The following is a 26579-nucleotide window of genomic DNA, read 5'->3' as shown; positions in this document are numbered from 1 at the left end:
ATTGTAATATCGCCTTACAGGCACCATGCCCCATCCTACATATTAAATGTTGCTGTTGACCAGGGACCACTTGTAAAGAGCTTTGAGCACGTTTAGTGGATATTGTGCTATATAAAAGCTTATTTATTAAAAAGTACCAAAATCTATTGGTAGAACGAACAGCACAACAGTACTACCATACTCTGGGAAAAAACATATGAAAATATTTGGCGGAAACTCGTCCTTCAGATATCGATCGATTTAAATGACTCTCATCTCGGCTGAGACTTCGCAATGACCATTTCTAAAGGCCTGATTCCCCCCCCCCCCCCCCCGACACTTGTGGCCAACTAGTGGATAAATGATAAATGCATAATGAAGTATTACTTTTTTATTCTTCTAAAAAGTGACCCCCTCCTCAAAGAGGTATTATTATCTGGGGACCATTGAGATTTTAAATATTGAATTCATAGTCAGAAATATGAAACTGTTCTTATTGTGAAAAGATTCTAGGATTCAAGAGTTTATTTCAGGCATTTCTTGGCCAAGAACCATAATTTTTCTCTAAGCAAATTATATTATTATCATTAGCATCAGGAAGAATACGATGGAGGTGGATTGGACACACCCTTAGAAAAAATGACTCTACTATAACAAAGAAAGTGTTGGACTGGAACATTCAGGGCAGAAGATCAAGAGGAAGGCCACGAGGAACACGGAGAAGAATTAAAGAAGCTGATATACAGAGAAGTGATAAGACATGGAATGAGATTTTAAAAAAAAAGTTAGCTCAGGATAGAGCAGAATGGAAACTGTTTGTCTATGGCCTATACCCCTGACCCAGGGTGAAAAAGGCAATGATGATGATGATGATGATGATGATGATGATGATGATGATGATGATGATGATGATGATGATGATCACAATCAACAACAACATCAACAACAACAACAACAACAACAATAATAATAATAATAATAATAATAATAATAATAATAATAATAATAATAATAATAATAATGATGATGATAATAATAATAATAACTAACTTTTAAAATTTACATTTTTCTTCGATAAACAGGAAAAAGCATAACAACTTTGACGATTTCAGCTTTTGTGATAAATGCTCACAACTCAGACAAAAACTAATATTTTATATTTCGAATGATGCCTACTTGACATTTTTTTTTTTGCATCTGTTCATCTTGGCATAATACTGTTTTGATTCGGTGGGGCACAAATAAGCGTATCTTCCCCCCCCCCCAAAAAAAAAAAATTTAAAAAAATTGAGCTTTTATATAGCGCAGTTCAAAGTGCTTTACAAGGGGTACCTGGCAAACAGCAACACTTAACATGTAGGACATGACATGACGCCTGTTAGGCTATATTACATTTTTTTTTTCGTACAGAGGCAACGCTGTTAATAGCCAGGTACTCATTTTAAACTTGAGTACGGTGAGAGAATATCGATAAAGAGCCTTTTCCGAGGACTCAACTGCGCGAGGCTCGAACCCAGGACCTTCCGATCCGAAAGCGAGTGCCATACCACTAGACCCCATAGCTGCACAAATCTGTTCATGGAGGTGTATCTGGCGATAATAGTGTGTGTTGCAAGCACTCTAGAACTAAAAAAAAAAACGTTTTTAAAAAGAACAAAACAAATAAAAAAGCTGAAATACTAGACAACTCAATAATTGGATTTTAATGTTTACGAATACCACTAGTAGTGTCCCTTTGTAGGGTCAATTATGTGAATTTATTGTCAAGACGGTCGCTGTTTGTTAAGGTTTGACAACTCAGTCATATTTTTATAGATTCTACAAATAATTTGAGTTGTTTCCCTTCTTGTAACCATTTTAACACTGGCAACTGCAAAAGTACATTGTGTCGACAGGTGTTGGGGATTCCGATGGCTCAGTTGGTAGAGCACTCGAAGCACACGCAAAGGGACCAGGATCGGGTAAAGTCGAGGTATTTTTCCTCCCCCCCCCCCCCTGGGTAAATAGGTCCGTTATATCTGTTTTAAAGTACTTTGCTGTAGATAGAATGAAGTTGACGTCACTCGGGTCTTTGGTGTATTTATTTGCCATCTATGTTTATGAGTAATTCTCACTAAACTATATTATCTAGACTATACAAGTTCATGGTTACACATAGTTTTGTTTGTCGGTCCGTTTTACGTCCGGATAGCAATGTTGTGAGCTTCTGAGCCAAGTACATACCATCTATACTAGTTAGCGTCCACTCTCAAGAGTAGCAAGAAAAGACAAGAAAGCATAACTCAGAGGCAGAATTTATAAAACTATATTTATTCTACTCGATATTACAAATACATTTATCCTCAGTTTTTTTATTTCTGACTGAAAATACAGTTTTCTGTCCAAATATCACTCCAAAAAAAAAAACAACCCGTTTTGAGTCAGTGGGTAACATTTATAAACGGGGCGTAATTGACGCCAATCAGCCTTTTGTTATTGTTTTTAGACATCAATTTTAATTATTAGTTCTTACTAAATTCTATAAATCAGACTATAGACGTTTAAAGGTTACACGTGGTTTTTGTGTATCCGGCTGATGGGTGTTGTGATTATTTTACCCAAACGCATAGCATCAATAGTGCTGATACACAGATGGAGTTGTGTCCCTTTGGAGTGTGTCATAGTGTTTATTGACGATCCAGTCACAACGTGCTCTACAACTGCCGTACAAAAAAAAAAAAAAAACGAAAAAAAAAACAAACGTGTATTTAAAAATTTGGCCAGAAAAAAATCTTCCAAATATCGATCAATTAACCTGACCCTCATCTTGCCAAGAACTCTCCAAACTGGGACTTCCGTGAAGACCATTTAAGTCCCAGGTTTGAGAGCTTTTGATAGGATGAGGGTCACTTTAATCGATCGATATTTGAAGGATGAGCTTTCTGGTCAAATTTTTATATACGTGTTTTTGTCAGAGTGAGGGAGTAATGTCAGAAGACAAACTCCATAATTTATTAATGGACTTTACTGGTTAGTGTTAATTCGACATCGTTGTGTAGTCGCTGTGAGCTAGAGGCTAGAGGTAATGCGTTTAACTTGCTTTGACACTATAATGAGAGCAAAGTGTTTGAACAGCGGCTCAGCGTTGCTCCGCCTGGAACGGGACACGAACCACGGACCTAAAGATCCGAAAGTGAATGGCATACCACAAGACAACAAAGCTAGTCTGCTTTACGGTCTTATGATGTGACACTCTCTTGCGAACATGGATGGTCCGTGGTTTGATTCCCAATCTGGACGGACAAAGTCCTTTTCAAAGGTAGTTTACTCACATTTCGTCACCTGATTCGGGTGTGAAATGAGTACCTGGCTGGTAATAACGTTGTATCTGTCGCAATAGAAAGTTGAAGTAGCGCCTTAACCCTCTCCTTAACAACTATAGGAAAATCGTCACATTCGTTACGATACAACCAACATTGTTCCTATTCAAATTTCTTTTGTACATCCTAAAATTTAAAGAAAATGAACAGTGTGTTGTAGAGTAGACTAGATGTTTGGCTAAAGAAATTATGTATCGCAAGAACTTACTGCTATACTCTTCAACAGTCGTTACATAACTTCCTTCCTAATGACGCATGGTAACTTAGTAACACTGGCTCTAAACTATCGGAACAATGGCGGACGCCGTATGAAATATTTCTCCGTCGAGCATAAAAGCGTATCCAGAGGAAAAAAAACCCATACATGTTATCATGTTTTGACTTTTACATATTCTGATCACAATGCATATGAAAAGTTCTAGCCATCATGAAGAATAAAAAGTATGATTTTCTTTGTTTAGAACCAAGATGGCCACCGTTGCCGGGTGGCGTGACATCATACTACTGAATCCAATTATGTTTGAGTGAAAACAATTTTTGTGTGTGTTAGTTGGGTGTGGAGGTTTGGGGGAAAATCCTGAAAATGGCTGGTAAGGAGAGAGTTAAAAGTGTTGGGGCCCCAATGGCTCAGTTGATAGAGACGTCGTTTCACAAACAAGGGACCAAGATTGATCCTGGCTGTCGTACCATTTGGCAGTAGTTGAGTAGCTGGGCCTGATTGATCTGGCCGAAAGTACTTTGCGATTGACTGACGTCCTATCCAAAAGGTAGCAAGCAAATTCCGTTCCACGATATGAAAACCGGGATAAACTCTGAATGAAGGACTACTCAAAGACGTCATGTCTCAGTCTACAGATTACGCGTTGCTGTTGGCTTGCAACTACTTATAAAGCTCTTTCAACACTTTAAGTGAGTATTGCAGCTATATAAATGCAAACGTTTTTCTTTTCTGTTTCAGATATTATCATGATGGTGAACTTGTGAGATTATAATGGTTTTTTTGTGTGGGTTTTTTCTATATAGCTTCTCATCAAACCTGAAAATGAACATACCATTCTTCTTCTTCTTCTTCTTCGTCTTGTGGAAACCTCCAATATTGTCGAGGATCACTCCACAGTTTGTAGTGTTTTACATTTTAAACTTGCTAAAACTCTGCACATAATACTAATTTTAAAAAAACAAACAAACAAACAAAAACAAAAACAAAAACCACATAGATTAAAAAGTCACGTTGTGAACTCTAGCAATCGCGTGAAGGCATGTTGGCAACCGTTTTCAGCCACTTCAGCTGGGAGGCTATTCCATAGTCGGGCAGTGGAAGGGAAAAACGAATACATGTGGGCGTCTGTTTTTGATGTTGGGATGGTTACTCTTGCTGTGTGTCCCCTCGTATTTCTTGTGCCGATATCTTTGATGTCGTTTGGAAGTTTAAGGCACGAATTTTTGTAGTAGATCTTGTGGAACAATTTAAGTTTATCTATCTTTCTTCTCTTTTCCAGAGGTTCAAGGCCAATCCGTTGTGATATTTCAGACACACTTGAGAAAGGATCGAATGTGTTTGTGATGCGTCTTGCTGTTTTTCTTTGGATGTTTTCTAAGGTGTCGATGTTTTTCTTTGTATATGGGTCCCAACTTGAGCTGCCATACTCCAAAATTGGTCTAACAATAGTTTTAAAAGCAAGGGTTTGAGTTGTGATTGGGCATCTTTTTAAATTGCGGGTGATGTAAGCGCTTGTTTGATTTGCCTTTGAAGCCAGGTGACATATGTGGTCATTCCATTTGAGGTTTTTAACAAACTCAATGCCAAGGTATTTTGCTGTCTTTACATGTTCCAGGTTTTGACCATGAAGTTGGTATTCAAATGTAATAGGTGCTTTCTTATTTGAGATGGTTAGAACATTGCACTTTGATACGTTAAATTCCATTTGATTTATTGTTTCCCATTCTTGTATTTTAGCTAGATCGTCATTTAGTGTTTTGCAGTCGTCTGTTGTTTTTATCTGATTATATAATGCTGTGTCGTCAGCAAAGAGGCGCACTTTTGACCTTATACCTCGTGGAAGATCATTTATGTACACTAAAAATAGGACGGGCCCAAGGACTGAGCCCTGAGGTACGCCCGATGTCACCATCCCGATAGTGGAAGTCTCGCCGTCGACAAGAACTTGTTGGGTGCGATTGTCCAGAAAAGTTGCAATCCATTGTAAGATTTTGTTCCTGATACCAACGTCATACAATTTCTGGATTAACCGATGGTGAGGAACCTTGTCGAAGGCCTTGGCAAAGTCCAGTAATACTAGATCAATTTGACCACCTTTATCAATAACAGCTGACAGATCGTGTGTTAATGATAGAAGTTGAGTTTGACATGAGTGGTGCTTCCTAAATCCGTGCTGTTCATCACAAAAATACTGTTAGTTTCGAGATATTCAGTTATTGAGGATCTCACTATATGCTCCAACAGTTTGCAGCAAATGCAAGTTAATGAAATTGGACGGTAGTTTTGAGCCCTGCTTCTATCACCTTTCTTGTAGATGGGTTGGACAAGAGCGTGCTTCCAAACAATTGGTATGTCTCCCGTTTCAAGAGAGAGTTTGAACAAATGTGTGAGGGCAGGTGCAAATTCGTTACTCAATATCTTTAAGAGACGGGATGGTATTTTGTCTGGGCCACATGCTTTCTTTGGATCTAGAGTAGCGAGGAGTTTGGAAACGCCCTCTATTGTCACATTGATTTCGGCCATAGTGTTGGAATCGTTTTCTTCGCCTTGTAGTTGTTGAGTGGTAATTTTGGTATGAGCTTTTGAAGCAAAAACAGAGCAGAATTCGTTATTAAGTATGTCTGCTTTTTCCTTTCCATCAGAGTATAATACACGATCATGCTCAAGGGGCGCTATACCTACCGAATCGCACCTCCTACTTTTTATAAATTTCCAGAGCTTTTTGTTTGAGTCTTCACTGACAGTTCCTTAACATGATTATGATAGGCCTTTCTACTCTATTTTTGTGTTTCTTTTTTCAGTCGGGCGTAATTGTACCAGTCTTTCTTACTGTTGGACTTTCTCGCTCTGCTCCATGCCTTTTGTTTCCGTCTAGATAATCGTTTGACGGTGGTGTTTATCCATGGTTGGTGAAATTTCCTTGAGATTTTCTTCGTTGGTACATGTTTGGTCATCATTTTGTTTAGGTGGTCGTTGATGGCAGTCCAAACATCCTCAGTGCTTTCTAGATGTTGATTAATTATGTTTTCACTAAAAAGACGTGTTTCTGTCCGCATTTCGGCGATATTTGCCTTTTTCCAAATAGTAATAGGGTGTGATTTTTGTGTGATTTTGTTTGCTTTGATAGTGCTCTCCGTGATGAGGATGTCATGGTCACTAATGCCTGGAATGGTTGTACACTTGACAATTAAATTTGGTCGATTTGTGATAAATAAGTCGAGGATATTTGTACCCCTTGTTGGATTTTTGTTTATTTGACTAAGGCCAAAATCTTGCAATTTGTTAATAAATGCTTGGTTTATAAATGAAGGATATTGGTAACTGATTATTTTTTCTTGTTCCCAATTGATATCAGGTAGGTTCAGGTCTCCGCTTAACCAGAGTACATTTTTCGGGTCTAGGCTATCAATACAGCGTGTTATCTCAGTCATTTGTTCCATAGTTGAGTTTGAAGGTGTTCTATACATAGCGCCCACAGTGAGTAGGCCTTGTTCTGTTTTGATATTTACGATCACCGATTCTGATTTTGTTTGAATGTCAAGCTTTAATACTGAGAGGTTCGTTGTTGTTGCAACCAGCACCCCACCATACCTATCTTCTCGGTCTTTCCTGAACACGTTGAAATATGTCTCTGGTGGAAATATTTCACTGTCCTTTATTTCGGAATGTAGCCATGTTTCAGTACCTATGATTATGTCTGGTTTTATGTCTGATATCAATTTCCAAAATTCCGGTAGTTTTGGAATTATGCTTTGAAAGTTTATGGTCATAGTTCTAAACATGTTTCTCGGTTCACCATTACGGTCACTGTTAGTTTGCCTGTTTGCTATATTAAGCGTGTTATGATTTGAGTTGATTTGGTGATTGATTCTTTTTATTTTATTTGGCCTCATATTGACCCTTCTTCCCCCCTTTGTTGTTATTGTCTTATTTTCACAAGCCACGTTCTCATTATGTTTACTCAAGTCCTGCATCCCATCAAAATGATCAGGTGTTGTCATTATGTTTTGTTGATATGTTGATGTGTCGTTTACTATTGGCATGTTGTTGTGAGTATCGTTGAGTGGTATGTTGATCAGAGACCTTGGGCACCGTTGTGTGTTATGTACTTTGAGTGCTCTATTAGTATGAAAGGGCGGTGGTCTGTGACCTATTTAAATATTTATTTTTCTTCGTTTCCGCACACCACCACGACTTGGTCGTAGCCGCTGGCTATTACTGCTATTATTGTTACCGTGAGACCAAGACGATTCTGTGTCATTCCAATAAATGTTGTCGTAATAAGGATAAAAATAGATATGGCACATCGTGACTAAAAATCGTAACGTAAGTGTAAACAATAAATGGCTAGTACAATACTTCAAACAATGAGATCTACACCACTAAAATGTTAATTTATCTAAAAATCCTCTAATGAATTTCCGAGAAATATATATCACAATGTAGAATAAAACTTTATTAAAACGACTGTATAAAAATATTCCATACTTTTGTTTTAGAAATCAATAAAAATCACACAATTCGGGAGAAAAATAACAACACGGCTGCCGGTTAGGCGAACTACACACTTTTGTTCGGAGGTCCCTCTGGGTAAAACTGTGCATTCTTTGTAAAATCTTGACGGAATAAACTTTTTGCTATATATAGTGTGCGCTGGGCTAAGAAACTCACAACATTGTCACCCGGAAATATAACGGACCAACACTCATCACTAGGTGACCTTGAACGTGTATAGTCTGGTTAATACAGTTTAGTGAAAATTAAACACGGATGGCAAAAAAAACAACAAAATAACAAAAGACCTGAGTGACGTCTTATTCGTTCTATCTATAGCAGGAATTAAGTCACGTCACTCATTTCTTTGTTATTATTATTTAAGAATGTTTGTTAGTTATTAGTTAGGAAACAAAACAGTGGTAAGGACAGCTGTTGGGTCAACTTACTTGGGGCGCCCAACATGAGCCACAAGTCTTCGCCATTCTGTCCAGTCCTCCATAAGCGTACGCAGCTCTCGGGTGTTGTCCATTCCTGTGTCGTCTAGCAGACAGTCAATGTAGGTTTTATTCTACCTGCCTCTGCTTACCGTCCAGTTGCTTTTCAAGGGCTTTAGTAAGAGTCCATGTCGCTGCTTGATATAGAAGCACCGACTCTACCGTTGCCAGGAACAGTCTCTTCTTTATTTCCCTCTGTAGGTTTTAACTTGAACTCCAGATTTTCCTGAGTTTGTGACAGGCCTTGTCAAGACTGTGAACATCCTCTCGCTTTTAGATATAACGAAGTTGACGTGAGAATTAAACATGGATGGCAACCCCCCCCCCCCAAAACCCCCAACAAAATAAAACAATAACAAAGGCCCCAGTGACGTCATCTTAGTTCTATATATAAACGTTTAAGGTTACACATATTTTTGTATATTGGTGCGTTATATTTCCGGATGGCAATGTTGTGAGTTTCTTAGCTAAGCGTACATCATCTATAAGTTTATTTGTAATATATAATTTAATGTTTTCTCAAGTATTCGCAGTTTTCCTTTTTTAGTTGGGTAATTACTTTTCATTAAATTCTCTTAATCGACTATAAACTCTTAAGATAAAAAAAAGAAAAAATGTGTATGAAACAGTGTCAGACAAAGTAGTCTTTCAGAGCCGTGAGGCCCATGGAGCCAGAGTTTACCTCGGTTTCTATAGCGGGAAACGGACAATAGCAATTTATTGCTATCCTTTGGATAGGACGCAACGTAAATTCTGCAAGATCTAACAGACCCAGCTACACAATCACTGGTACGTAGACAGGGGGTCCAAAAAATTTCGACTGCACCCGGGATCGATCTCGGTGCCTTTGATTGTGAAGCAAGTGCTCTACCAACTGAACTATTGTGACCCCCATGCCAGACAAGGCAAGAAAGAAAAGTCGAGGACGACTGATTTTTTTTAATGTTTTTTTTTTTCTTGTACTTTACTTTCTTCTGGTATCGGTGGACACACACTTGGTGAGACTTACACCGATGCCTGCTCCTAATTTCTCAATTTGATATAAACTGTTAAGTTTATACACAAATTTGTATATTAATATGATTTATATGATGGGTAAAAATGGTGTGTTTTATACTTAAATACATACCGTCAATAGATGCTGTGCGCTTGGCTGAAAAACTCACAACATGGCCATCATAAGAGATTTCGACACCTAGGCATTCCACAAAGGAATATAGATAATTCATCAAACAAGATGTCTGATGTCAACAGAAACCGCCCATGTGGTCCAAGGGAGCAAATTGGGGGTTAATAATCTTGCTCAAGGAAAAAAAAAACGAAAGTGCCTGAAGCCGGGCGCGACCCCGGGAACTTCTGGGTCAGAGTACAATGCCGTAACCACTCGGCTACTTCGCCCCCTTACACATCGTTTTGTGTGTTGGTCTGTTATAATTCCGGATGACAATGTTGTGAGTTTCTTAGATAGTGTGCGGTTGGATAAAAAAAACACAACATTGCCATCCTGAAATATAACGGATCAACACACAAAACGATGTGTAACCTTGAACGTTCATATGGATAATAGATAGAATGAAGTTGACGTAACTCAGGTCTTTGTTATTGTTTTTTGCCATCCAAGTTTATGAGTACTTCTCACTAAACTGTATGAACCAGACTATAATAGTTCATGGTTACACATAGTTTTGTGTGTTGGTCCGTTATACTTCCGGGGAGTAATGTTGTGAGCTTTGTAGCCAAGCGTATACTATCTATAGATAGTATGCGCTTGGCAAAGAAGTTCATAACGTTGCCATCCGGAAGTATAACGGACCAATAATGATAATAATAATAATAATAATAATAATAATAATAATAATAATAATAATAATAATAATAATAATAATAATAATAATAATAATGATAATAAGATAATAATATAATAATAATAATAGTAGTAGTAGTAGTAGTAGTAGTAGTAGTAGTAGTAGTAGTAGTAGTAGTGGTAGTAGTAGTAGTAGTAGTAGTAGTAGTAGTAGTAGTAGTAGTAGTAGTATTAGTAGTAGTAGTAGTAGTAGTAGTAGTAGTAGTAGTAGTATAGTAGTAGTAGCAGTAGTAGCAGTAGTAGAGTAGTAGTAGTAGTAGTAGTTAGTAGTAGTAGTAGTAGTAGTAGTAATAGTATAGTAGTAGTAGTAAGTAGTAAATAGTAGTATTAGTAGTAGTAGTAGTATAGTAGTAAATAGTATGTATAGTAGTAGTATAGTAGTATCAGTAGTAGTAGTAGTAGTAGTAGTAGTAGTAGTAGTAGTAGTAGTAGTAGTAGTAGTAGTAGTAGTAGTAGTAGTATAGTAGTAGTAGTAGTAATAGTAGTAGTAGTAGTAGTAGTAGTAGTAGTAGTAGTAGTAGTAGTAGTAGTAGTAGTAGCAGTAGTAGTATTATGATGATGACGAGGAGGACGAGGAAGACATTTAGTTGTTCATCTGTTATATCTCAAGGATAAACAGAGATAGCCAAGGAGTTAGCCGCAGTTCAGAACGGGAACGTTTAAAAGCAGATTCCAGCGTACATCATATCTTTTTTTGGAGTATTTTGGGATATAATATTAAGGTTTATATTTCTATACAATGATCTATATTAACGTTTCATATGCTCGAGGTCATTGGTCACATTGCAAAATGTGCTCAAAGTGCCACTTAGTGAAAGGTGTTCGCAGTTTTTAAAATATCTAACATTACGATTGGTCATTTCATTCAGCTTGACACATGGGTATGTTTATAAATTTTGTAAACAAAGCAGCGTGTTTACATTTGTTAAGAAATATAACGAAAACATGAATAAAGATCGCTCCCATTGACGAGAACACACACTGGCTGAGACAACAGCAAGGCCGATTCTTATTCTTTTCACGAAATAGCATTGCTGTTATCTTAGTCTAGAATCTCCATAACAACAGGTTTGAATCAAATTACTAGTGAGACTGCGGAATCATCATCATAAAATCCCCTTTTTAATCCTCAGGAATCTTCTTCGTACTCCTGCGTTAAAAATTTTGAACTCGTTCCTTTCGGGTGCTCTCATGATAGACACCAAGTGGAAGGGAAAATCACCACGCCTCTCGGACAGTCGTAATAATGTAAACAATGGCGGTAATTGGTAAAAATAGCGAACTACATAGGTTTTACTTTCGATGATGTGTAAAATACCAACAGTTTTACCGATTCATCAATCGAACCAACACAGAAAACTATGATCGAGAAAATCGTGTGATTAACTAGTCACCCATTTTAGCGGTTTTGGTAGAACAAAGTTAACGTCACTCAGGACTTTGTTATTGTTTTTTTGCCATCCATCCATGTTTATGAGTAATTCTCACTAAACTGTGTTTACCAGACTTTTAACGTTCAAGTTTACACATCGTTTTGTTTGTTGGTACGTTATGATATTTCCTGATGGCGGCAATGTTGTGAGTTTCTTCTTGTTGACTGGAAATAGACAGTATGTTCTTGGCTATGAAGCTCACAACGTTGCCATCCGGAAGTATAACGGACCAACACACGAAACTATGTGTAACCATGAATTTTTATAGTCTGGTTAATACACTTTATTGAGAATTACTCATAAACGCGGATGGCAAAAAGCAATAACAAAGACCTAAGTGACGTCAACTTCGTTTTATCTATAGATAGAATGCGCTTGGCTCAGGAGTTCACAACATTGCCATCCGGAAGTATAACGGACCAACACACAAAACTTTGTGTAACCATGATCGTTTATAGTCAGGTTAGTACAGTTTAGTGAGAATTACTGCTCAATGTATCTACAAATGAATAAAACTCACAAAATCACATAATTAATCCCCCCCCCCCGCAAAAAAAAACAACAAAAAACAAAAAACAATCTGAGCCACAGCACTTAGGTTCTGGACTCGTGAGGATAGGTCGTTGTAATTATTCTTTGTTCACAATTCGAGGGACTGAGTTTGGTAGAGAATGCATGGACTCAGAAATGAAAGTGAACAAAATTGATTTTACTTGATAACACATCTGTAGTCTTACACTTCATTTTTGAAGAACTATTTATGTGTTTTAAAACATTTTACCTTGACGTTGTGCCGTTTAGGGTATCGTATCGTATCGTATCGTTTAAGAGCTAATATCCTTTTTCATATATCGGAAAATATGCCATCGTGCCCAATTCATATTCTTTTCAACTTGATGTACAGGAAGACAACATATGTCATTGAAACGCCCCATGTGGATCTTTGGCACACGCATGGGATGCATTCAAGGACCTTATGGGGTCTTCCACATTCCTACAATATAAAAAAGGTAAATAGGTTCCTGTTAAATCTGGACTCCTCCATAAAATCTGGGATATTCCTGGATTTGATTTCAACTCAATCATCTCATGGATGTTGATAGTTTTAACAGATAAAATCGTTTAAGAACCACTGATAATTAGTTAAACTTGGTCAGACACGACAGCTTTCGCAAGAGAGTTGTCTAGGTGGGGTCTTTGACTCCCCACGGTGGGCAGGAGGTCACTTCCTGTGTCTTCCAGCCCCCTATATCTGATTTCGGAGTTGCTTTCTGTCTTTGTCTTGGAACCGGGTTGCTTGGTTTTGTCTTGACCCTTGCCGTAGTTCTTGGCTGAGATGGAAACAGCCAAATGTATGGTGGTTGTTTTAGAAGCTGATTTTGTTTTCCTTGTAAAGCATCTTTCTGTGATGTACTGATAGATGATATTATTGTTTTTAACATATCCTGTAAACATTTGAATATTTTCCTCTTAGTGGGATCATGTGCTGGTGTTTTGCATGAGATTTTTAGGTGATCGCAAACAAAGCACACTGATAGTATGCTTTTGGAACTATATTATCCATTCCCTATTTGAACCAATTCCATTTTGTCTACTTTTTCATGAGTGATTTGATTGTATTTCTAGAATTTTTTGACCATCCCCTTTTCTTCGTTGTTAGTGGCGCTGATATGACCTAAACCTGTTGCAAGCGCCGTGAACCCCTTAAAAAATAAAGACAGTTGTGCAATGCACGATACAAGTTAAACGGAGAAGAGGATGACAAAAACAATGGGACAGGAAAACATCTAGGAATGGGCAGTATTGACGTTATACGAGTTGATAGATAAATAAAATAAATAAATAAAATTCCCTTTATTCATCCCATAGGGGAAATTTGTCTCTAGGGTCTATTCCAAGAGAAGACTGGAATAACCCAGGAGTCAGCCGCAAGGCCAATGATGGTCGAGATAAAGTAGAACGTGTTTATGAAGATTGCATGCTGCAAGTCCCCCATCTTTGAGATTGAGTAAATGAGTAAGCCTATAATGTCAATAAAATTTCAAAAGCCCGTCTTTCAAGTAGGAAAGTGATGGCCATGAAAGTTAAGAGAAATAAGTGTCAAACAACATTAAGATTTCATATTATATTTTATATTTTTAAAATGTTGGCCTGAAAACCTGCCCTACAAATACAATATAGTGATTAAGATAATTTTCATCTTTTCAAAAAATGTCAAACCTTGGACTCCGTTGAAGACCTCCTTGAAATCCCCGGTTTGAGAGTCTTTGACAAGATGAGTATTATTTTAATCGATAGCTATGTGGTCGTGTTGTATAACACTCGCTTTCGGATTGGAAGGTCCTGGGTTCGAGCCTCGCTCGGCGCATTGTTGAGTCCTTTGATAGGCTTTTTACTCACTTTCTCTCACCGTACTCAGGCGTCATGTCTCGTTCTACATGTTAGAAATTGCTGCTGGTCAGGGACCCTTTGTAAAGTGCTTTGAGCACGTTTTGGATATTGCGCAATATAAAAGTTCAAGTTTTTTTTCTAGATAGGCAATACGTTTTCAAATGTTTCATTTATCAGTCTGACAGTGTAGTTTATCGCAACGTGCATTTCACTGGATCTGTCATGTGCTTTATGTTCCTGTAAGTTCTGGATAAACAAAGGAGAATTACCACAGATCCATCTATTTGGGAGTCAATTACTCCATTAATTAATAAAATTATCAGTATCACATACAATCCGAGTGATTGTGTCAATCTATAGAAATAATGACACATATGTAAGACTATCCCTGTTGTGTTTATCATATCAGAAAAAATACCTCATGGTGTGAAAAATGTCTCTTATCTTTCGTCAGCTTCATTTTTCTTTTACTTATCCTTATAAAATAATTCATAATAGAAGAATTATATGAAATTACAACCTCGCTTACCGACGGTTCTAATGACAATAGTATTCACAAGACAATTATTTAAAAATAATGGATTAAGTTACTTTACATTCGGAACGCACAAATACAGTTTTATGCAAGTCTTGCACAAAAACGAAAAATATTGTTAAAGATTAGACCTCGAGTCTAGATTTAGAGGCAAATAGACAAATATTTTTTGTGTGCAAGACATTTCCTAAAGCTTCCTGCTATAAAGAAGAGTTACTACGTGACTAGCAATAGATTAAGGTTCAAGATCTGTTAAACAGCGACTCCCTGTCCTTTATTTATGCAGGCCTGGTGGTGTTGCCCTCTTGGATCCAATGTGGAAACGGTCCGGAGGATGGAGAGCGTCTTGTGAAAAAAAACAAACGCACTGTAACGTGTTTTGGACGGGTCTATAAGGAGGGCACTTGTATGTGTCGAATTGAATGCTAAGCTGCTACAAGCTGTGGGTTGTCAAAAGTAATCTAACAATAACGAACATAACATATTTTTAAAAAAATATACCAAACACGGATCTTTTCGGGACCAAAAATCTTCTTCATTCAATATAACAACAACAGTTAAACCGAAAAAGCCTCAGTGTCCTGAAACTTAATGACTGCGGTGATATTTATCTCATTCTTATCCAGAAAATGTTTGCAAGGGTCTTCTCGCTTGACTTGGATCTAATGTATGTTTAGTGTTTGACTTGAAGAATATGTTTGATATCGAATCCTATGTGGCATAGGACAATCTCACTTAGGCAATTCAAGCTATCAAATCTAAGGATAACATCCACCCAAAATAAAATGCTAAATGGCCTTATTGAGATACAAGTAAATCAATACCAAATAAAATAAAGATCTGAAAAAACTGAGAATGAAACAGTGCCGGACAAAAGAAGAAAGAAAAAAATAGAAAAAAAATGCTATTCCAAAAAATCAGCGTATCTCGGCATCATCTAATCTCAGACTCCATGATTACCGGTAGTTGGTTGTTGGTCTTGTGTTTTTTTCTTTCTTGCTTTGTCCGGCACTGTTTTATACCCACGTTTCTTGCTCCCTGATTTGTGATTTTTCAATATAGAAAATTACAGTGAATAAATAACTACTACTACAACTACTACTACTACTACTACTACTACTACTACTACTACTACTACTACTACTACTACTACTACTACTACTACTATTACTTCTACTACTACTACTACTACTACAACTACTACTACTACTACTACTACTACTACTACTACTACTACTACTACTATATAACACATTATAGCGCTTTACTCCGTTTAAACTGGTACCAAACGTTCTAAATTTAAATACATTGAAAAATATACAAATACACAAACAAAGAGATCATTAATTAATTACATTTGAAAAAAATGGTTTTTTTTGTTGAGTTTGTTTTCACAACATTGAGGGACGGCAAATTGAAACGATTGAATCGGGATTAAACTGTCGGGATTTCCCGATGTAATGCTGACAGACATCTCTTATCGTTTTTTTCTAAGTACTAGTAAAAAGCCCGCAATTTCGCAGGGAAAGAACTATTTTCATTCGATACTGTACTCACCATCATTTAATGAGGGCAGATTGGTAAACAACGTTGTCTGTGTAATTTGGTATATCTTCGGTTGATTTTTCTGTGTGGCCCAATCATATATTTAATAATATATTCCCTCAACTAACCCCAAGAAAAAATTAAACCTAGTACCTTTAATTAACCCCAATAGGAAAAACAAACACCCTAGCACTTTAATAATACTTATGACTAACCCTAATAGGAAAAATAAAATCATCCGATCTCGAGCTAACCCTAATAGAAAAAATCATGACAAATTGAATAAATAAACGCCTGACAAAAGATCAAAGGTGAAAATACAAATTTAAAGAATACTGGGGATGTAGGAGCTTTCGGAATGTCTCCCCTTTACTTAACTTATGGAAAAACAAACTTCCTAGCACCTTTAATAAGACTTATGACTAACCTCTCCAGCTAACCCAAATAGAAAAAAAAAACAACTCTCGGACTGCTTTGCACTACCTTTCAATATTTAACAAATCAAAAAGGCGGCTGAAAATCAAAACAATGGTCAATTTAAGAAATTTTAAACTTTCACAAATCTATCAAGGTTTGGTCTAGAGTTTTTAAAATACTTCTAGATATAATGACAAATTGAATAAATAAATGCCTGACAAAATATCAACGGTGAAAATACAAATTTAAAGAATAATGGGGATTTAGGAGCTTTCGGAATGTCTCCCCTTTACTTAACTTATGGAAAAACAAACATCCTAGCACCTTTACTAAGACTTATGACTAACCTTAATAGAAAAAGAAATATCCTCGATCTCGAGCTAACCCTAATAGTAAAAAAAGAATCAAAACTGATCACCGCTAAATCAACAACACAACGGAAGTAATAATAATACTTGATATCATAAATAGATGACGCAAATTGACAACTTTTTACAGTGTCAAAATTAGTTGATTTTGGGAGCCAAGTGTCGTCGGTGCATATTTTATGATATTATCAGTTTGACTCAACGAACTTTCAAACTGACTTTAAATTATAAAAGGAAATCAAGTTATCTGTTTATCTACCTGTAAAAAATACATTTCTAATTTTCAAATCTTTCAGTAGAGTTGTGCGCCGTATCAATTTTTTTATTGACCCAAATAAGCACAACGTTCTCCACAATGCTATATTTTTTTAAGAAAGGATGTTCCGCTTATTGAACAATCTACTCGTTGGTTTTTCACGCTTTTGGGCAATATTGATGAGAATAATGGCCATGTGGAGGGTGTCGTGTCAATTGGATCCTGAATTTGGCACTGACCCCCTGTTTTTTTATTCTCTGTTTTCATCAGGCACTTCTTCATACCCTATTTTACTCATCATTATTGATACACGTTCCCGCTCCACACTTTTTTCTGAATTTTAGGCAAAATTGAGACCTTTTAACATGCATTACAGATAATCAGATAGGCATTGTAAATCGGGGTAACTTTTCACAAAGGGGAGACTTTGAAGCTTTTCATCAAGAATTTAATGTGTTTTCTAATGAAACTCGATAATTTTTCTCTATTTCTAGATTAATCTTTTGCATAGCAGAATAGTTTTGTTCTTTACCTACACATTTATTACCCAAAATAATAAAATTAATTTAATATTCGAGCTGAATTAGAAGTCTACAATAAAGTCCAAATCTCAACAAAAAGACGATATGTATATCTTTGTACGTTATTATACTTTGTTACATTATATATCATGAAAAATTATTTTCTGCCAATTATATTGTACTATATTTACTAAAGAAATATAAGGCGGCTGAATTGCATCGAGCCTAGACTGGAATGATTTTGCGAATAGTATGTAACGCAGGTTTTGCAAAATCACCCTATTTTTTCATGTGTCTAAAATAATCAATACTGTTTTTAAAAAAATAAAGCGCCAATATTGTATCCTGTTGGAGTTCACCGCATACCTAATCTCTGATAGTTGATATTTTCTATTAAATCATTTACTTAAATTAAGCATTTTAAAATAAAACACAAGTAAATCTCAAAACTTTGCAAAACCAATTCGATTTACGGTATAATTTTTTCATCTTTTTTAAATAATGGATTTAGCTTAACTATCAGTCGGTTAGTTTTAAGAGGAAGAGGAAGAAGAAGTAGAATAGATTACTGCTGAAGATAAATCTTTCAGCAAAACACTCTACCATGATCATTTAATAACAACCCCCCCCCCCCAAAAAAAAAAAAAACCACAAAAAAAAAACCCAACAAAACCCTGAATAAAATCAAAGTCTGTAAGTGGGCGGCATTTATGAATTTACATTGTAGACTCTAGTATTTAGTAGTTGGACCAAAACGCTTGTTTTTAAAAAAATAATTTTGGTATTGATTGTCATTTAAAGTGAGCTTTGTATTAATACATATTTTATATTTCTACAGATTGTCGTATTACTGTAATCATGTTTATCCATTTACACCATAATAAAATCAGCTTTGCATTTCAACCCACGGCTTTAACTGACTGTCACGCTTTAAAAAAGCGTTTATGGCAATCCTTCATTATCGAGATGTCTATAATTAACGTTTTTGTTAAATAATTATCGATGACAATTCATGACGTCAAAATAACATCACAAGTAAACAAAAAATAAAACTATAATATACGCTTTGAACCATTAAAATTACCACTGGCAACTAATAAACATCAAAATATTTAACTTTGTGGTTATTATCTATAAATTGAATGACAAATTTCCCCATAATAACGTACCCTGAAAAGATCGTGATCATCCTTCCCGGCTGTTAGCGCTTTATTAAAGATCTATGATTTTAATGATTATAATTTAGAACTCACATCCATAGATCCTGCATCTTATAGAACAAAAAAAAAAAAAATACAACCAAAAAAAAACAAAAACAAAAAAAAAAACAAAAAACAAAAAAACAAAAACAAAACCGTTAAGTAATTATAATGTGAGGCTTATGAGAACGTTTGGGATGATGCCTGTTTGCAATAATCGATAACCATCCAAAGCAATGATTTTAGACAAATCATATGTCTGGTATAAGTATCGGATAACTTTAAAGGTACTCATTAAAACCCACAAGACAGGTGGTTATAAAACTAACGATTAACTCTATAATCATTTATAATTGATTTGGTTGAACGTTGGCTAGAAATCCAAGATGGCGGCTCATTGATTTCTCAAGGATTTTGTGATCAGATTATTCGAAGTTAACAAATTTTTAGAGGAGAAATTCAGTGAAATTCTTAATATATTTTATCTGTGTGATATAAATTTATAGTTTTAATCATTTTGAAGTGAAAATGTCAAAGAATAAGAATAAAAAAGTCAATGGAAAGACTTCTGAGACTGAGGTTGTAAACACCCAAAATGGCGGAAAAAACAAATCATCGAAAAATGTTACTATTGAAGTTGATGAGTGCAAAGTATGTCACCAAGAGTTCAGTGATCCAAACCATGAAATGATTATTTGTGACAGATGTGATTGCTATGTCTGCAGAGTTTGTAGTGAAATAACAATAGAACAATATGCCCTCTTGATAGATGATTCCTGCAAATTTCACTGGTTTTGTGAGGAGTGCGAGCGACCAGCTATGTCAGCAGTCAAAAAAGATAAATTAATAGAACAGAAATGCAATGAAATCCTGGAGGATTTTAAAAGGAATGTTCTAGAAGATTTGAAGTCCCAAATTTTAAATCTCAGGGAAGAAATTGATACTTTGAAAAGAGATAAGAGTGTCCCACGAAACCCAACAGCAAATGCCCAACAAAGTTATGCAGAAGAGGTTAGAAAAGACTTAGCTAGCCAAGTGACAGCAGAGAGTGCAAAGGAACTAGCAGAAAGAGATAGGAGGAAGAATAATATTGTCTTTTTCGGTATCCCAGAGAGCAGTGCTGAGGAACTAGACCAGCGTATTAGATAAGACCTTTCTCATCTCGCTTTGTAAAGAAACTTTAGACACTGATGTTGACATATCAACCTGTAAGCGCCTACACTCCAAAGCCCCTGGTACAAGACCTCTTCTGATATCAATTAAGAATGAGGAGCAGGCTTCTGGAGTTCTGAGAAATGGTCGTAAACTCCGCCAATCAGAAATACATAAAAATATTTTTTTAAAAAAGGATTACACCCCTTTAGAAAGGGAAGAGATGAGGAAATTGGTAGAGATGAGAGACAAAAAAAGGGAAGAGACAATACAGAAAGGGGGAGAGGAGAAGTGGACAATATGGAGGGGGAAAGTTGTAGATTCCAACCGAAGACAGGGCAGGCCAGCAGACAGAAAGAGAGAGGAGGAGGAAAGAAAATAACCAACGATTGTAGTTCTAATGTACAGAATGTTTTTAACCCCCATCAGACGGACAGTTTTAAGTGCTTGTACAAAAAATTAGACCGTCATCGTACGGACATTTTAAAGTGCTTTTATACAAATTCAGATTCTTTTATCAACAAGAGAGATGAACTTTTATTAACGATTGATGCTGAGAGTGTTGATGTTATAAGTATAACTGAAGTGTTACCTAAAAATCAGCAAAGAGGTAAAATCGAGCCGGTAGAACTTCAGATTCCAGGCTTTGATTGTTTTCACAATATTCAGGATAAAAGTTGTCATCGAGGTGTAGCCATATGGGTTCGTTCAAAGCTAAATGCTCAACCAGTCAAGTTGTCAGACAACTTGTCATCATCCAAAGAATCCGTTTGGTGTGAAATAACACTTAGAGACAATGATAGGATGTTAGTTGGTTCGGTTTATTGTTCACCGAATAGCTCTTTTGAAAACAATGATAAGATTAATGAACTTTTAGTTAAAATGACAGAAGGCAAATCACATGTTCTAGTTACGGGAGATTTTAACTTTCCTGAAGTCGACTGGGCAAACGAGTTATCCCCCAAGGACTCAGATCACTCTGCTTCTAAATTCATGGAAGCTGTTAGGGATTCATTCTTAACACAGCACGTTAAGCAACCAACTCACTACCGTTCAGAGCAAACCCCAAATATTTTGGACCTGGTTTTTACAAATGAACATTCAATGATTGACTCAATAAGACATGAGGCTCCACTAGGCAAGAGTCACCACCAGGTTTTATATTTTGACTTTAGATGTTACACAAAGAAATGTTACTCGAACGAACCCCGCTACTGTTTCGATAAAGGCGACTACAAACAGCTTTCTGAATTAGTCTCAGCTGCAGACCTAACACAAAAAATAATAAACCTGTCTGTACTCGATGCATGGACTCTTATCAAATCTGAAGTTATGTCTGCAGTGGACATCAGCGTACCAAAAGTTAAAAGTAGTTCAGACAGAACTTCACCTCGGTGGATCAATCCTACAGTCTTGGCAAAACTCAAGAAAAAGAAGCAAGCTTACAAAAAGTACTTAGAAACTAGAGAGGGTGCAGACTATATTAATTACACGAGGGCCAGAAATCAAGCCAAAAGCTCATGCAGAATTGCTGTAAAGGACTATGAGAGATCTATTTCTCGTATGGCTAAAGTGAACCCGAAAAAGTTTTTTGCATATGCTAGAACAAAAACGAAGACCAAAGACGGTATTGCGGATTTGTATGATGATCATAAGACACCCTCATCTAACATTGGCAAAGCCAATATTCTTAACAAGTTCTTTAGCAGTGTATTCACCAACGAGGATCTTACTAAGATACCTACATGTGAAAGAAAAAGTGTAAACAACATACTATCAGATATAGAATTCGACAAAGACACTGTAAAGAAGAAACTAGACAAACTCAATATGAACAAGTCCCCAGGACCTGACATGTTCCACCCCCGCGTATTATGTCAGTTGTCAGAAGAACTCTCCGAACCATTAGCGTTACTGTTCCAAAAATCACTTGACTCAGGAACTCTTCCACCCGATTGGAAAGAAGCACAAGTTACACCGTTATTCAAGAAAGGAGACAAGAGTAATCCGGGCAATTATCGACCAGTTAGCCTCACCTCAGTGGTTTGCAAAATAATGGAGAGCATTATTAGAGACTATGTCATAACTCACCTAAAGAACAACAAGTTACTGTCTGAATGCCAACATGGCTTTGTTTCTGGCAGGTCATGTTCAACTAACCTCCTAAAGACTTTAAATGATTGGACAGAGTTTCTCGACCAAGGATCTTCGGTTGACGCAATCTACTTAGATTTTGCTAAAGCTTTTGATTCTGTTTCCCATTAAAGACTCTTAAACAAACTGGAAGCTCATGGTGTTCAAGGAAATACTCTAAGCTGGATTAAGCATTTTCTAGTAGGCAGGAAACAGAGAGTTAGCGTGCAAGGCACAGTGTCAAATTGGACAGAAGTTCTTAGTGGAGTGCCACAAGGCAGTGTCTTAGGTCCAACTCTTTTCGTAATCTTCATTAATGATTTACCAAGTATTTTGTCTAGCTCATGTTCAATGTATGCCGATGATACTAAAGTATACAGAAAGGTAAACAATCTAGAAAATAGAGACAGTCTTCAGTTAGATATTGACAATCTAGTCAACTGGGCAGACGATTGGCAACTGAAGTTCAACGCTGGAAAATGCACAGTGCTACATCTTGGAACGAAAAACAAAATCTTTCACTACGATATGAGACAGCATCACTGTAGCGACAGAACAGCTCTGAATAAGTCAAAACTTGAGAAAGATTTGGGAGTACATGTTGATACTAAATTAAAATTCTCAAAGCATATAAAAACACAAGTTAATAAGGCAAACAGAATCCTTGGACTCATCAGAAGATCTTTTACCTATTTAGATGCAGCAACTGTGAAAATACTATTTACTGCATTAGTCAGACCCCATCTCGAGTTCAGCAACTCAGTATGGTCACCACAATTTGAGAAAGATAAGAAACTTATTGAAGGCGTGCTTCGCAGAGCAACAAAAGTAATTCCTGGGTTGAAAGATAAGCAATATGAGGATAGACTGAAACGTATTGAAATTCCAAGCATGACATACAGACGAGTACGAGGTGATATGATTGAAACATACAAGTTTACACACAGTTTGTATCAAGTCGAGAGTAAACTTTTCGTGTTTGCAAACAATGGAACCAGAGGTCATAATTACAAGCTGCATAAACCTAGGTGTAACACATCGCTTAGGCAACACTACTTTAGTCAACGTGTGATCGACCGCTGGAACAGTCTCCCTGAAACGGTGACCAATGCTCCAAGTGTCAACGCCTTCAAAAATAGCTTAGATAGCCACTTAGCAGATTACATGTTTAGCATAGTTGAACCGCCCATTAAGATCCCATCAAAGGGTTAGACGTATATACAGGTCAAAAGATCTGTTAGGGTTAGGGCCTTCAATTTATCAAAAAGTTTATATATTATAGATACAGGTCAAAAGATCTGTTAGGGCTTTTTATTGACTTTTATCTCGAGGAACTGAATGCCAAGATCAGCAAAGGCACAAAACGCCTAATACGCTGGAAAACTATACTATACTATACTAATTACATATTTTTAAGTCAAAGGCTTTGTAATATTAACCTGATACTATTTAATGTAGTACCTACGCACCCTAGATAATATCTGATGGCTCTGATTTACTTGTATTAAATTCGATCGATAATTAGTACTTAGAGTCAATATCGACTTCTTCACCCCTGAAGTAAAAAAGAAGCCACAGTAAACAGCTCTAATCTGTACAATTCGGCGGTGCAAAATTTGTAAAATTACTACATTTGCTGAAGATAAATGTAATTGATAGTTGTTATTCCGAAAGAATACAATTAATCGTTGTCGTAGTTCACAGTCAAATAATTACAGGTTTAGAATTTTAAAAAATAGTTTCATAAATTTATAGCTGTGTATCAGCCCACTTTTCATAACAAGTCACTACTATTTTTAAAGTTTACCAATCCTCTCTGGAAGGTAAAGTATTACACTATCATCAGGTGAGACGGCCTGAGAACATCAAAATGTACTTTTTGACTCCTTGTACAAGTACAAGACAATAGTTTGGTGTCATTTGTGTTGCTTGGGGGCTCAGCGGTACAGTGTTTTGTCTGGTCGCAGAAATCGAGCTATATTTTTAAGCGTGATCAGTTGCGGGTGGGGGGGGGGGGGTGACATTGATTGTGGAAAATTCTAGTCAAGACTAGACTTTCAATCTTGCATGTATATGTTATGCAATGTTACCTTATTATGGTCGTCCCTACCCAACTATGCAGTAACCTCGGTGGTGCAAAGTTAGTACGTTTGACAAGTAATCAGAAGGCCTAGAGTTTGATCCACTGTCAAAATTCTTTCTTTCTGCTTTACCTGATACTGTTTCAGAAAAAAAAATTGAGATTTTATATAACGCAATATCCACTAAACGTGCTCAAAGCTCATTACAAGGGGTTCCTGGTCAACACCAACACTTAACATTTAGGACAGGACATGACGCCTGTTAGGCATTAGATATACAATTATTTTTCGGACAGAGACACAACGCTGTTAACGGCCAGGTACTCATTTTACACCTGAATACGATGAGGGAATGTGAGTTAAAAGCCTTTTCTAAGGGCTCAACTATGCGCTGAGCGAGGCTCAATTCCAGGACATTCCAATCCGAAAGCGAGTTTCATACCACAGACCACGTAGCCTCACGTTTCAAAAACATTTTTCAGATATCGGACTGTGTGTAGTCCACCGAATAAGAAATAGAATGTATGTAAAATTGGACTCAATAATTAAAACTGGGTGTTGTACTGCAATCAAGAGCCATTCAAATAGCAATTGTCATACTACTTACGTCATTTACTGCAGAATAATACATAATTGTAACATAGGGAAATTTAGCCGTAAACTCGCCAAATGCATTTTAACATTTTGGCTAGAAAACATCTTCTTCACATATTATTGAGCGATTAAAGTGATCTCCAATTTGATAATAATTCTTTAATCCGAGTCTTCTAAATGGGTTTTTAAGACTTCTTCTGAAGTCTTGGGTTTAGAATTGTTGACAATTTGTAGAACATTTTAATTGATAAATATTTGAAGAAAATGTTTTCTAGCCAAAATGTGAAAAGGTGTTTATCCCAGAGCGGGCTAGAGTTTGGCTGATTGATTGGTTGGTCTCCTGGGAGATTGGTCCATTACGCTTACGGGACTATGGACAAATGGGAAAATATTATTGTCGGCGTTATTTAACTCACTTCATGCGATGTTAGGTTTTAATCTATCTTGATCTCAGGGCCATCCGTTATCATCTAAACACGGCTTTGTGGTCTTGTCGTATGGCACTTGCCTTCGGACCTGTCGTATGTCGCTGGTTCAAGTCCCGGTTTTGATTTTTACTCACATTCGTTTAAGTAAAATTCTCTCAGCATCCGCCAGCCGGATATAACGTACCAACACACCAAACGATGTGATATCTTGGACGTTTATAGTCTGATTGGTATAATTTAGTGAAAACTAATCACCAAATGGCTGTCTAAAAACAGTAACAAAGAGTTAAGTGACGTCAATTTCGTTCCTTCTATCTGGCCTGTCTTTGTCGAATACGATAAATGCGATATCGCTTTTCAGGAATCATGACTTGTCCTCCATGTTTAATGTTGCTGTTACTGTGGACCCCCTGTAAAGCACTTTGAGCACGTTATTGCGCTATATAAGCATAAGCTTAATACACTGGTGCAACTCGGGGTGTTAATAACGCTCATGTTGCATCGCTGCTACTGTTTTTACTTTTAGGTGAAAAAGATCAAAACGGATCAGTCCGCATTTTAAACCTTATCCTTCCTGGGAGTTGAAGTAAAATTCTCACAGCATTTCCCTGCCAGATAAAACATCAACACATAAAATCTATGTGTAACTTAAAATATTTTTGTCTGACTGATAAATTTTAGTGATAGCTAATTACTCAGCTCCAGTCTAGAAAAATAACAGAGTTTGGTGCCATTTTTCAATTGATGTTTTGCGTTTTATTAAAATAATCACACATAACTATGTTTATAGCATGATTGATTGATATGTTTTAGTGATAAAAACGTAGCCATCGTTAACTTATAACGCGACACTAAGACCCTCAAAGACCGTAGCCATCGTTAACTTATAGCCCGACACTAAGACCCACAAAGACCGTAGCCATCGTAGACTTATAGCCTGACACTGACCAAAATATGACGCCAAAAGACATGTCTTTGCCCATAAAAGAAAACAAATCGTTATGACGCATAGTAACTTTGTAACTGGTTCTAAACTATCGGAACATTAGCGGACGCCCTTATGAAATATTTCTCCGACGAGCATAAAAGTGTATCCAGAGGAGAAAAACATAT

General features: G+C 36.6%; 2 protein-coding genes across 3 annotated transcripts in view; both read left to right on the top strand.

Moving 5' to 3' along the window:
- Positions 1-22714: 22714 nt before the first annotated feature.
- On the top strand, positions 22715-23575 carry LOC144971782 (uncharacterized). Its single transcript, XM_078912856.1, has one exon. It carries the CDS (start codon positions 22715-22717, stop codon positions 23573-23575), a length of 861 nt encoding a protein of 286 aa, XP_078768982.1.
- A 545-nt stretch (positions 23576-24120) lies between these two features.
- Positions 24121-26579, top strand: part of LOC144970663 (uncharacterized) — a 25198-nt gene continuing 22739 nt past the window's right edge. Inside the window, exon 1 of one of the 2 annotated variants that reach the window (XM_078910523.1) lies at positions 24121-24186. The gene's annotated coding sequence lies outside the window, so the exon portion shown is untranslated. Of the gene's footprint in view, positions 24210-26579 lie in introns of both variants that reach the window. The other variant, XM_078910520.1, reaches the window with a different exon arrangement.

The sequence above is a fragment of the Berghia stephanieae genome, chromosome 4 (genome assembly GCF_034508935.2).
Source record: "Berghia stephanieae isolate SIO BIC M18660-M18661 chromosome 4, UCSD_Bste_1.3, whole genome shotgun sequence".
NCBI classification, from domain to species: Eukaryota; Metazoa; Mollusca; class Gastropoda; order Nudibranchia; family Aeolidiidae; genus Berghia; species Berghia stephanieae.
This window is presented reverse-complemented; position numbering and strand designations above follow the sequence as displayed.

Excerpts from the sequence above, each read along its gene's own strand:
- LOC144971782 (XM_078912856.1), top strand. The coding sequence starts at position 22,715 with ATGTATGCCGATGATACTAAAGTATACAGAAAGGTAAACAATCTAGAA.